General features: G+C 47.9%; 1 protein-coding gene across 2 annotated transcripts in view; it reads left to right on the top strand.

Moving 5' to 3' along the window:
- The first annotated feature begins 2,972 nt into the window (after nucleotides 1–2,972).
- The window catches only part of SEC13 (SEC13 homolog, nuclear pore and COPII component), a 35,252-nt gene continuing 24,372 nt past the window's right edge, over nucleotides 2,973–13,852 (top strand). Inside the window, exons 1-5 of one of the 2 annotated variants that reach the window (XM_060631763.3) lie at nucleotides 2,973–3,097; nucleotides 6,390–6,434; nucleotides 8,672–8,787; nucleotides 11,759–11,910; nucleotides 12,457–12,590. In XM_060631763.3, coding sequence (XP_060487746.1) covers nucleotides 3,095–3,097; nucleotides 6,390–6,434; nucleotides 8,672–8,787; nucleotides 11,759–11,910; nucleotides 12,457–12,590 — 450 coding nt within the window. In that variant the 5' untranslated portion in view covers nucleotides 2,973–3,094. Of the gene's footprint in view, nucleotides 3,098–3,390; nucleotides 3,528–6,389; nucleotides 6,435–8,671; nucleotides 8,788–11,758; nucleotides 11,911–12,456; nucleotides 12,591–13,852 lie in introns of those variants that run through there. The other variant, XM_081794990.1, reaches the window with a different exon arrangement.

Genomic DNA, 13,852 nt, shown 5'->3' with positions numbered 1-13,852 from the left:
CCCATCCCCCTTTCCTGAACTGCTTTTTTTTTTGGGGGGGGGGGGGTGGGGAGGGAGTTCACTTCCTGTTCTTTGTCCAAAGTTTTCTCAGTGGTTGTATGATAGGTCCTCTGGGATGCAGCCATTTCTTTCCTGGACCTTCACGCCACCCTTACCCTCTGCCCATTCTTGCTCTACTTACAGGAGGCTGTCAGCTAGGTGCACTGTGACGTGCCTCCTACCCAAAACTCTCTCCCTAGTGTCCGAGATCCCATCAGAAGATGGGAGGGGTGCATTTCTTGAAGGCTTTGGGTCTTCTAGAGCCAAGGCCTAAATCAAACAACAGCAGAAAAATCCCCAGGTCTTGTCCAAGTTCTGAAGCAAGCTCTTCTGATTGTGATGTAGAGATCCTACTCACCCAAGTACAGGGAAAGGGATCCCAGGACCTGGGCATCAGCCATCACCCCCTCCACCAAACACAAGACCTTTGAGGCTGCTCTGGGACCTTCTCAGCCCCCGAAGTCTGTTTTGTAACGCCTGTGGTGCTCTCCCTCCGGACCTTTCCTCTCGGGGGTCACCACACTTTGCTAACTCTTGTGTGCACATATTTTATAACAGAGTAGCGAGGAAATGGTGCCGTTCCAGCTTCCACGAGCTGCCCGGGCTCCGGGGGGCTCTGGGGCAATTGGGGCTGGGAAGTGACTGTGCTCTTATTGTACACTCTTTATTTCTCTGTATCTCTGGCTTGTGCTCTTTGTAATTAATGGGATTTGTCTGCCTTTTCAACACTATACTGAGCAATAACAATAAATGCACACGTGGAAACACAGACACGGTACACATCACAAGGCCTTTTTCCGCAGGACAGCTGGGTCTTCGTCCTCTGTGGATTTGAACTCGGGAAAACTGAGTCTCTGGGAGGGAAAGGCACTTTGCCCAAGGGTGCATAGCTCAGTGGGTGTCTCTCTCCTTCCATCAGGCCACACCTTTCAAACATCCACCATTTGAGGGAGATAAGTTTAACCTGCCTTTCATGAAGAACAGTGAGCAGTCCCAAAAAGAAAGACTTTGGGGGAAGAGGCCTCAGGAGAAGGAGGAAGAGATTTGGGGACAGAGGGTCTGGGAGGTAGGGGCACAAATGGGGGAAAGCTAAGAATGGCCTGATTTGAGGCCAGTCCAGGATCAACTGGAGGGAGGTGACAGGAGGTATGGACAGAGGATGTAGGTGGCATCCCTTACTGGGGATGGGGGAGGCAGAAGGGAGCCTGGCACCCTAAGAATCTGAACTGTGCAAACCTCTGCTAAGCATTAGCAGAAAACAAGAATGTGCCCAGACCAAGAGATGGTCTCAATGTTGGTCCAAAGGTTGAGGGTTGCACATGCACACCTCCCCCCACCAACACACACACACACACACACACACACACACTAAAGGCCAGCCTTTCTCAGGGAGAACTGATCTCCAGATCAAGCACCATGAGCCCATTCAACTTCCAAACAGTTTCACATCCCAGGGTCCATTTACTCCCAACATCAACCTTCAGCGTAGGTATTATAATTTCCACCTAACAGAAGAGAAGACAGCACCTCAGAGAGAGTGCTTCTCCCACCTAGAAAGGAGAAGATACACAAGTGATCCAAGTGGTCATGATGCCAGAATTGGCACTCAAAACTTCTATATTACAGTGTGCTTCAGTCCTACCAGCAAATACCTTAATGAATAAGAAACAATTGCATTGCTTGTCCCAAATCCACAATCTCTCCAGCTTCAATGCCTACACCAGGGAATTCCTTTAATAACAACTATATTATTTGTATTATATCAAAAATGTCATCGTCCCCATTTTCCACTCGAGAAAAACAAGGCTCAGAGAGAAATGATGCACCCAGAGAATCAGTGGTGCAGCTATAGACTGAAGGCCAGGGCTTGTCCCTTGAAGAACAGGAGACCCAAGCGCCCTGCCCCCTTTGTCCCTTAGCTCCACCGCCAACATCCCTGCAATATTTCTCCATTAGAGGGAAATAATCTTGAAATCTGGGGTGGGGGCGGAAGGATGAGCCACTGCTTGGAGGCCCAGCACTTAACTCTTTAACACCACACAACTTTGGCCCCTGCTCCAAAGTTCCTTGATGCTCTAGGTCTGTCACACTCTTTGAGCCTTAACATCTTCTCTCCAGCAGTGACCATCGCCAGCTAGAATTCTTCCATCTAGTGTCAAGACAGAAACTGAGGGATTGTGACTTACACAAGGGGAGCCTAGACTCCACCCTAGGTCACTGGACTCATTAACGCCATGAGAGGTCCAGGGCTGCCTGACCATGTGTGGCTGAGGGGAGCTCCCGGGCTCTGTCCAGCAGTACTGCATTTTCATTGTGCTTGTAGGAAGCCCGGGACCTAGGGGTTGGGGATACTGGGGTTTAGGTACTGGGCTGTAGCCGCAAGAGCCTAGCTGAGATCCCTCCCTGCCTGGGGTATCCACCTGATGGACCAGATTCACAGGATCCCAGGACTGTGGGGAAGGGGCAGTTTGGAGGCGTTGGTTCCTCCCATGGCTTGGAGAGGGCAGGGTGAGAGGGCTCAACCTCTGGTAACTGGCATCCCCTGGCCTTCATTGCCTCCGGTCCCAGCTTTGGGTCCTGAGGAGGGACTAACAAGAAAGCACTAGGACCAGTCTACCCACTACCCCCAAAATTACTCTCCTACGATGTTCATCCTAAGGCCGGTTGGACCCAGAACCTGCAGGGAGGGAGGTGAAGCTGTAGTTATGAATCCTTCCTTTCGTGTACGGATCCCAGCAAAAGGCAAGGGCTCTTCGGAAGAGAAGACCTGCTACAGTTGCGGATTCCAAAAGGCCGAGGATGAGCCGGGCCTTGGAAACCAGAGCCCCACCCCTTTGGTCTCGTGCGCTCCGCACGCAGAAGGGGAGCGGCCTTGGGAGGGCGGGGTAAGGCCCGGAAAAGGCACGGACCTTTCGTAAGAGCGGAGCGCGTTGCTACCCGGAGGCTCTAGAGCCACGGCCCGACTGCCGGCCAGCCCGGCGCCGGAAGTGAGCTGTTCGGGGGCGCCGCCGGGAGCTGCCACGTCCGAGACCGGGAGCTGCCCACCGTCGCAGGCATGGTGAGTGTGGGGTCCGGGGATGCGACCCTCCCGGGTTCCACTACCTTGCTGAGGTTCAAGCCCCAGACCGGGGCCATTCAGCTCCCCTTCACCGCTTCGAGGTTTGCGGGGCTCTGGTCCTGCCCCTCGGAACCTTTCGGAGGGGCAGGCCAGAGGGAGGCCTTAGAACCTCTTGGAACTATGCGGACCGCGTTGCTGCCGCGTCTCTTGCTCTTTCTTTTTTCTTTTTTTTTTTTTTCTCTTCCCCCAACAAATGAAAACAAAACCCAGAACACCGTAGGTGCTACTGTATCCTGAGCCCTTAGTAAGTTCCAAGCGTTGTCCATAATCTCCGCCTGCTAACAGCCCTGCAAAATAGGTGCTGTTATTATCGACACTTTACGCATGAGGAAGCTTGAGGTTCGGAGAGGTGAAGCCTCTTACACCAATGGTAAGTGGCAGAGCTGAGATTCGAACCCTCTTAACCAGTCCTTTCCACCACCTACCACCACTCCCAGCAGAGATGTATGCGGAACAGTTGTTGGTGTAGGGCCGGAAAGTACGATGGGCGCTTCAAGAAACTGGTGTGAGGATGAGCTTTTAAATGACTGAGGGTAGGGGCTCGATTTTTTAAATCTCTGGCATCCAGCGTACAGTCATTCCACATTTACTCTTTGAGTGAATGACTGAATGGTAACTAATGAATAAAATCATGTCGCTGGAGACTGGCACAGAGTAGGGGGAATACAGTAAACCAGTGCTCTCAGGAAAATGGGTGTGCTTGGACACACCAGAAGTCAGGACACTGGGTTTAGTTCTTGGTCTGCAGGGTTTGACCTTAATCATCTCTTTTGGCCCCTCATTCTTCAGCTGCTGAGTAGAATCGCTCATGTTCTGATACTCAGCACTCTCTAAATGAAATTTTAACTCTTCAGCCGATTGGGAAGAACTGAATTGTTTTAAGGGCTGCCTCTTACTACTTAACAAGGACCAGACAATGTGAGGTGCTCAGGAAGAAGGACCTTTTTTTAGAAAAGAGCTTAAAAAAAAAGAAAAAGTCACTTCTTCAGAAGTGCGGTTCCCACCAATCCTGGCTGGTGGGTGAGGGTGGTTAAAAATAAATGCTAGTTATTCCTGAGGCCCTTTGGTGACCTGGGGCAAACCTACCAGTAAACTTTGTTCCTGACTCTGCTTAGCCCTCAGCTGCTGATTTAGGGAAGTCAGTATAACAACTACTTTATATTGTAGATAGACAGCCTGGTCAGGTGGAAAGCTTTGTGCGCTGAGAATTAACAGGTGGGGCTGTTTTTCCAGCTCCGCCTTTAACTAGCTCTTTGACTTTGGCTAATGCTCTCTCTTCTGGGTTTCTTCATTTCCTTAGTTATCAGATGGCTCCAATTAATCCTGCCCTTTGTCCTTCCCGGTGCATCTGAGAGAGTACTTTGTAATCTAGACGGCTTGGCAAGAGTAAGAGAATCTTCATCTTCCATACTTGCCTTTGCAGATCTTAGAGGTCTGCTTATTAGGGAGCCTAGAATTTGATGAGAAAACTGGTGCTTACTTGTTATGTACCTTTTGAACTGCTCTGCAACTGTCCTTTTCCAGTCTCCACTTTTCCAAAAAGTCAAATCAGACTTTATACCTTCAGGGCTTGTACCAGAAAAAAATGAAATGGGAGAGGTGGTAAGATGTACCAGTTCCAGGGTGCCTCGGCAGCTCCGTTGGTGAAGCATCCAACTCTTGGTTTCCTCTCAGGATCTCATGGTCATGAGATCAAGCCTCAAGGCAGGCTGCACACTGGGCGTGGAGCTTGCTTGGGATGCTCTGTCTCTATTCCTCTGCCCTCTCCTGCTTGCTCGCTTGCTCTCTTTCTCAAGAAGGAAGGAAGGAAAGAAAGAAAGGAAAAAGAAATACAGTTCCAAACTGAAACCTCCCTTACAGTCCTTTTCTGTCCCAAGAATTTAAATAGTGGTTGAGCAAAGTAAAGTTGTCTGGTTTTGTTCATTTATTCATTGAGCAAGCAGTCACTGGGTTCCTTTTGGTTGCAAAGCACTGTGCTTGGGTGATTTGAAAAGATTCAGAACTGTGGACGACACAGACCCTGGTCCAGGGAGTTCATCTTGTGTTAAGAGAAGAAAAGGGTGTAAAGTGGGGGCACCTGGGTGACTCAGTTGGTTAAGCGTCCGATTTCAGCTCAGGTCATGATCTCAAGGTTTGTGGACTCAAGCCCCGCATCAGGCTCTGTGCTGACAGCTCGGAGCCAGGAGTCTGCTTCAGATTCTCCCTTTCTCTCTCTGCCCCTTACCTGCTTGTGTGCTTGCGCTCTCTCTCAAAAATAAATAAACTAAAAAAAAAGAAAGAAACGATGTGAAGTGTTGTAGACATTAAGTGCTTAAGATAGAGGAGTCCAGCAAGTTGGGGAATCTTGGAATCTTCAAGAACAGGGGCATAATTTGAGCTGGACCTCAAAGAGTGAATGGGAGGGTGATGACCATGGCCTCTGTGTTCCAGCCCTATAAGCTGCTCAACCCTGGATCCCAGTAAGTGAGGGACTAGGATCTGTCACAGGTGGTGGACCAGGGAGCAGCTTCAGGAGAAACTTGAATCGGCTCTCCAAATCTTAGGTATTAACTCTGTTATGTAAAAAACTGCCTGTAACGTCAGAAACTCTGTCATCCAGGAAGGGAACAACAGCCATAGCTCCCCCAGGGTGCCTCTTTACCCTCAAACGTAGCCAGGACTGGTTGCCATTCCCCCCACTTTTGCTCATATTAGTCCCTCTGCTTGGACTTTCCTTTTTTCCCCTGTGCCACCTGGCAAATTTCTCATCATCTGACCCCCAGTTCATGTCTACCACCACCAGCCCCTCAGGCTGCTACGGTACATGTAAATTACCGTTAAAGTACTTATCTTTGCATGTCAGGGTTAATTATGTGCAACATTCTTGGGGCAAGAAATACTTCTTTTCTTCATTTTTTAAAATATTTATTTTGAGAGGGAGAGAGCACGTGCCCATAGAGAGTCCTAAGCTGTTGCACACCAGCAGCACAGAGCCTGACGTGGGGCTCCAACTTACTGTAGGTCATGACCTGAGCCGAAATCAAGAGTAAGGTGCTTAACTGAGCCACCCAGGTGCCCCAAGAAATACTTCTTACTCATTATATCTCCATTTCTTGGCAAAAAGAACATACTGAAACTAAATGTTTAGTGAATGAATGAACAAATGCAGGCAAGAACTTTAGAGATGACTGATAGATTTAATTTGCATTCTAACTGCCATCTGTTGATTTACCAACTGTATCTTTGGTTTTAGGTATCGGTAATTAACACTGTGGACACCTCCCATGAGGACATGATTGTAAGTATTCCTTTAGCCTTCCCTCACGCACTGTGCAGGTGTGCATTTCAATGCAGGGGAGCATTTCTGTTGATCATCCATAAATCCAGTGTGGCTTTGCACCCTTTAGTGAGGCTGTAACCTCAGGATATGGTTATTCTCCCAGAAGTGGCTGCCACATTGGCAGGACTCTGACATTCTGGTCACTCTATAGTGGGAGGAACCTGGGAATTGTTTATAGCTCAAGGCCCTCAGTCTTTAGGCAACAGAGCAACCTGCTCTGAGATGAAGGCTGCGTAGGTGCGAAGGTCTAACAATGGTTTTCCCACATGCCTTCCTCCTACTGCTACTTCTTAGCCCCATAGCAAAGAGGGCTGAAAGAAGAGAGAATAGGAAGGTTACTCAGTACAAAGGCAGAGAGCATTTACCGCGAAAGCCCAAAGCAGAGCCAAGGTAGGACTACCACAGACAGTGGGCCGGGCAAAGCCCTTTGAACCAGAACTCATTAACTCAGGGCATTTCCTGAGAGGCAAACACGGGGCTCGGTATCAGAGGACAGGGCAGTGGAGAAGGTCCAGAGATTAAAGTCTCTAGCAGCAAAGATGCAGACTCTCCTTCATGCAGGGCCAAGCAGTCCAGGCCCAGCCTTTGAGCAAGACCCTGTTCAGTAAGCTTACAGCATTTCCTCCCTGCCCTCACAACCTCACCAGCAATTGCTTTTGGGCTTCTGAGATGTTGCCTGGTCTCACGGTGGTTGTATATCTTTTTTGGATGCAGTCATGTGTTGGTCTAGCTGTAAGACCACACCTCCTTGGAGACAGCATGGTACCTTGGGTAAGAAAATGCAGTCTGAGACTCCCACCAATTTCTTAACTTTTCTGGGCCAGCACTGATTTCCCCATAGGTAAAATGGGGAAAATAATGGATATGCTACCTGCTTGGGTAGGTTAGATTTGAGAAGCAGATGAGGCATAGTAGTAATGACTAATGTTTGCATGTTCACTTACTGTCAGACTCATACTAAATACTTTCATTCAGTATCTCATTTACCCTTCATAACAACTCTTAAAGCAGATGCCACCATTAGCCCCGTTTAAAGAGAAGGAAACAGGTTTAAGGAGATTATGTCATTTTTCCAAGGTTGCAAAACAGGTAAGGTAAAGAGATAGGATTTAAGTCTGTAGGTATTATGCCCTACTTCCTGTTGAAGTGTGTGATGGCACTCTGCAAGAGAAGTGTCCAAGAAATCTATCTTAATACTTGCATTGCCTGCCTTCCAAGAAGCCAAGACCTAGAAGAGTTGAGGGGGTGACTTCCAAAGAAGAATCAGGACGTTTTCCTCAGGTAGAGAGAGAGGTGGGGAAAGAATGTTGAAGCAGACAGAATGCTTCTGTTGAAAAAGTGGAATTGCTCCTGAATACCATAAGAATGATAGCTGATAGTTCCTAAAACCCCCAAAATGAGACAACTGAAGAAGGTACCTTGGAATAGGCAACAAACAGAAAGGACCAGGATGTTCAGTGGGGCAAAGCCTCATCCTTGCACCTCAGAGGAACCAGGGAGACAAGAGCTGTGGGCAGGGACCAGCCCTAGGTCTGGATGGACAGTTAGCATCCAGAAGGTCCGTTCATCGGTGGGACTAGTGACATTTAAGGCATTGGTGAAGAGTCTGGGGTACTGGGCCTACTACTAGGAAAAAGGTCTAGTAAAAATCCAGGAACAAAGGTCCACAAAGGATCCAAGGCCATGGTTGGAGGAAGGAGCCCAAATGTCTGAATAGAACCTTGTGTCCAGGCCCAATGTGCATTTTGGAGGACCTCACTGGGGACTACAGGCAGTCTTAGGCTGTTCCTTTGGATCAGCATTAGCCCTGGGTTCTGGGGCTGAGCTGAACCTCCACGTATCCTCCCCGGTAGCCCACAGAGCCTCAGAACATGGTGGGGCCTGACGAAGGAAGAAGAGGGAGGCTAGCCAGTCAGCGTTTTGTCTCCCATACCCACCCTACAGAATAGGATGGAAAGGACTTTCCCGTGTCTGTAAAGGGTCTCAAAGCAGCTAGGTATGGTTTTTCTTGTCCCTTCAGAAAGACAGTGCCTGTCAGAGAAATGGGAATGTCGGGATGCTGGCTTGTTGCCTGATAGTGATGCTGCTTTGAGGTTAATTTCAGGTAAATTTTGGTCCAAACTAGACTGTCCTGGTGACTACCCCACCCCCACCCGCCCAGCCTGCAGGCTTCCTGAGCTATCCTCCCTTTGCAGCACGATGCCCAGATGGACTACTATGGCACCCGCCTGGCAACCTGCTCATCAGACAGGTCCGTCAAAATCTTCGATGTGCGAAATGGAGGACAAATCCTCATCGCCGACCTCAGGGGGTGAGTGCAGCCACACCTGGGCAAGGTCTCAGAGAATGGTTGGGCTTCTCAAGAATGGCAGGAAAAGCTAAGAACACAGATCAGAGGAGCCCCATGGTGCAGTTAGCAGAGAGAACACCCAGGTCCCAGCCAAGTGACTGCCCTCAGCAGACATCCCGGGCTGATGGATCCAGGAATAAATCCCAACTTTGCCACCCAGATACTCACTAGAAGACCTTGGGCAAGGCCTTCACCTGCTCACCCTCAAAATGGGCTGATGCTGCCTCCTCCCAGGCAGGGCCTGCTCACCACGTGCTTTCAATAGCTACTGCTGCCTTTAAAAGTGGGAAATGACCTTCCTTTGTTTAGCCAACTTGATCTAAAGTGGCCCTGAAAGGCAGAAATGTAAGAATAATGTTAATGTAAAAATGCATTAGTAATTATATAAATCCCATAAATTTGCCTATTTACCCATGGCAGATATTCAGTAATATTTACAAATGTTTGATTTATTCTCTCCCTACTGAGATTCTTTTTTTTTTTTTTTAAATATGAAATTTATTGTCAAATTGGTTTCCATACAACACCCAGTGCTCATCCCAACAGGTACCCTCCTCAATACCCACCACCCATTCTCCCCTCCCTCCCACCCCCCATCAGTCCTCAGTTTGCTCTCAGTTTTTAAGTCTCTTATGCTTTGGCTCTCTCCCACTCTAACCTCTTTTTTTTTTTTTTTTTCCTTCCCCTCCCCCATGGGTTCCTGTTAAGTTTCTCAGGATCCACATAAGAGTGAAACCATATGGTATCTGTCTTTCTCTGTATGGCTTATTTCACTTAGCATAACACTCTCCAGTTCCATCCACGTTGCTACAAAGGGCCATATTTCATCTCCCTATTGAGATTCTTGAGATCCTGGCTGGTTTTTGTGGCCACACTTCTGCTTTCCCTCATTCCATTGCCTTTCAAATAAATGGGAGTTCTTGACCTGGATTCCATGGATCTCCAGTGTTCTGTGTATAGAATTCAGGGCTTGGTGAACTGGGGCTGAGGGAAAAAAATCACATCTTTATTTTCAGTGACTCAGATATTTAGCATTTCCTTCAACCTTGGAGGTAGGCTGGAAACCACAGAAGTCAGAGCACCTGTAACTTTATTACCAGTAGAAGACACACATGGTTTCATATCACATTACAGTTGTAGCTGTCTCAGAGTAGCACTGACACTCATCACTACTCTGAACTAAGAGTGGCTATTAGACTTGCCACTAGAGTTTATTAATGTGCTAACTGAGAAGTACACGTATCACTGTATTATAAATCGTTCTTTAACATTTCACTAACCGTATTGTAGTATAATTAGATTTCCTTTATAATCCTAGCTTGTTGTATCCATTATTCTGAAAAGGGAGCAACCATTTCCTTCACCAGACTGCACAGAAGAAATTAAGAACCCCTGACAGATAGGGGCTCATTACACGTTTGTTAATTAAAGAAGGCATAACTTGGGGCGCCTGGGTGACTCAGCTGGTTAAGCGTCCGACTTTGCCTCAGGTCATAATCTCACAGTTCGTGAGTTCAAGCCCCGCATCGGGCTCTGTGCTGACATCTTAGAGCCTGGAACCTGCTTTGGATTCTGTGTCTCCCTCTCTCTCTGCTCCTCCCCCACTCATGCTCTTTCTCTCTCTTAAAAATAAGCAAATGAACATTAAAAATTTTTTTTAAGTTTTCTATATAAAAAAAAAAAGGCATAACTAAGTAGCCTTCTGGGGAGATGGGCCTAGAAGTTCCCCTCTTCCTGAGTGTCAAAAATTGAGTAAGGGGTCACATGCTACTTTCCCTGGCCAGCAGCAGCCCATGGCTGCACAGAGAGGTGCCTGGCTGCCAGCTCTAGCAGAAGCGGGCACGTCTGCTGTTACTCAGTCCTTTCTGCCCTGTTTTTCTTAGGTTCAAAAGATGTGCAATATTACAGGAATAAAAAATCCACACACCCTTTCTTTTTTTTTGCCTCAGTTAAAACTATGCTAGTTGTAGGACATTTGAGTCTTCTGTGAGTTTGCTTGGCAGCTCCTTTGTGGGGACTGGGAATTGTCCCAGCCAGAGGGAGGAGGACACTTTGAGTGGGGTAGAGGAGTGAACAAGGAACAGCAGTACCAACTAACAGGCATGAGTGGTTTTTTCTTTTCTTGTGCCCAGCACTGTTCCAAGCTTTATATGTGAGTTATCACCAATATTTCCCCTCATGAGCACGGTATGAAAGAAGCCTTGCTCATATCTCCATTGGGAGACTAAGCCGTAGAAAGGGCATGGCCCTTGCCTAAAGTCAAGCAGCTAGTGAATGGCGAGTGGGTGTGAAAGAGCCTGGGCCATCACCTCTGCCGTGCCGCTTCTTTGTGCTTGGTGCCCACCCTTCCCTGCACCTTAGAGACGGTCCTAGTAGAGTCTAGCACTGCGTGTGTGCTCAGATAGTACTTACCAGGTGAATGCATAAGATCAGAAGAGCAGAGACATGCCCTTGAACAAATTAGAAGAAGAGTGAAAAATATGAAACAGATACTCAAGACTTAGCCATTGTGGAAGGATGAGTAGCAGTTCACTCTGTAAATACTTCCTGAGTATTTGTGGGTGCAAACCCTAGATTGATCAGTGCACAAATGAATAGACTGAGAGGTTTCTCCTGATGATGGCAGGTGTAAGTGGTGTCGGCTGCACTGCGGGATGAGGGAGGGAGGTTCTGCCGTGTAGGAACAAAGAGGCTAACTTAGAGTCCTGACTTGCTTTCAAAGCCTCTGTGACCTCTTTCACGTCCCAACAAAGGTCCCTTTTGGCGGTGACATCCTATAGTTCTCCCTTATAAAATTCTTAGGTGGCTCTGTCCTAAGATACTGTATCTGCCTATCAAGGAAGGCATTCAGTTGGGTCCAAAGTAGTGGCTGGCAGAGCACCGCAGGTTCCTGTGGCCCATGTGAGCCGCCTCTGATCCTCTCCCCTTGCAGTCACGAGGGTCCTGTGTGGCAAGTGGCCTGGGCCCACCCCATGTATGGGAACATCCTGGCATCCTGCTCCTATGACCGGAAAGTCATTATCTGGAAAGAGGAGAATGGCACCTGGGAGAAGACACATGAGCACACAGGCCACGACTCCTCAGGTACCGTGAGTGTGGTAGGAGCGGGTGGGCGGGGCCTTGCACCGGTCGTGGCTGAAGCTCACTGGTGCCTTTCCCCTCATGGTGCTCCTTGTTTATCCCTTGGATTTGGTTGGTTTTTCTCCTGTCTGTCCGCAGCAGAGGTAAGGCGCTAAGACCTAAAGCCAGTCTAAAGCAAATCAAGAAAGGAAAAAAAAACAACACGGTGCATTTTTTTTTTAAGTTTATTCATTTTAAGTACTGGCCTTTATTCTCAGATTATTGTCCTACTTTTTTTCCTATTACTTTTTTATTAATGTAGTGTTATATTGGTTTCAGATGTATATTATAATGATTCAGTATTTCTATCCATTACTCCGTGCTCATCACAATAAGTACACCCTTAATCCCCTTTATCTATCCCACCCCGTCCTACTTTTTGTAAAGGTAGACTATAGTTTATGAAGTTATGATAGTCGTAGGTGATGGGTTTTTTAAATCTTCTTAATTGACAAAAGTGAAACTTCCTCTTGGCAAATTCTGCTAACTGTGCCTCCCTCCTTCCCACAGTAAACTCTGTGTGCTGGGCCCCCCATGACTATGGCCTAATCCTCGCCTGTGGGAGCTCGGATGGGGCCATCTCCCTGCTGACATACACCGGAGAGGGCCAGTGGGAAGTGAAAAAGATCAACAATGCTCACACTGTAAGTCCAGACTCTGCCTGCATGTGGAGGGTAGCTCTGCTACCTTGCCTTGTGTCTCCTGGAAACTCCCTAGAGAGTGGCAGGAGTTGTGTCGTTGCTCTGCGGGGGGCTGGGAAGGACTGATGCTCAGACTTGTTTGGTGGGGCAACTTCAAGCCGCTTTGCTCTGAAGTCAGACAGAGGCGGCATCCAGGGAGGCCCCAAGCTGCACCAGCCTCATTCAGCCCAGGACAGGGTTTGGCACAGCTGCCTTCTTGCAAGCTCCCAAGTCAGGGAGGGCCAGGGCACTGGCAAGGTGGTAGTGGCAGCCTACCTACCTGCTACCTTTGCCATGGACGCCTCAAGTTAACGTGCTTGCAGTGGTCATTGGGACCCCCTCGAACTGAGTGGTGTTATAAAGAGCATCATAGGAATTCAGTGCCTTGCATTTCCATTCATTGGATATTATGGTTGAAATAAGAAAGCACTATGGACAGTGGAAGAGTGTCTCACACCATTTGAGCCCCTACTGTGTGTCACGTAATCCTCACAAACATTTGTCAATGAAAGAAGAAATTATCAAATTAACAGATTTGCAAGGTAAGCAGTCCTGTTCCCATTTTATGTTGACACAGAAAAGGCTTAGAAAAAGTAAACGACTTAGAGAAGGTCCTGTGTCAGCGTTAGAACCCAGAATCTGTGCCTTCTCACTATATAACAGTTCCAACTTTGGTGGCCCCAGATTCTTCTGCAGTCTACCCAGATGGAAACTTGGTAGCTCTCAAGTTTGACGCTGTACTTATGCGCCTCTCGAGTTTAAGAGATCCACAGCCTGTTCAGCCCTCAAGGCCCCAGGAGCCTGTGTCAGGGTCTTTACTTGAGATGCTTGGATTCTTATCTGCTGACTAGCTTGCAGAAATGAATAGGGTGAGCGGCTTCTGGGAAGATGGTGGGGAATGGCATCATAGCTTTTCAGTCTTTCCTCATCTCTCTGTAAAAACCAACAGAGCAACTAGGTAGCACAACCAAAAACTCAGTAACCACATTTACAACAGAAGGAGGTAACGAGGTATTTCCACGACCTCCAAAGTAGAGGCAGAGGGAAATAAACTACCAACAACCAAAGGCCTTAGGGTATTGGTATCTGAGCAGGAGGAAGCAGGAAGCAATGGAGTGCCTTCTAACTGACAAAGCAGCCAACCGTGTTCACTGGAAACCATAGCTGGCCAGTGTAAGAACAGCACCTGAAACTGAAAGAAGTTTTGCATTTTTTTTGTTTTTAAA

Source organism: Panthera onca, chromosome A2 (genome assembly GCF_046562875.1).
Source record: "Panthera onca isolate mPanOnc1 chromosome A2, mPanOnc1 haplotype 2, whole genome shotgun sequence".
NCBI classification, from domain to species: Eukaryota; Metazoa; Chordata; class Mammalia; order Carnivora; family Felidae; genus Panthera; species Panthera onca.
This window is presented reverse-complemented; position numbering and strand designations above follow the sequence as displayed.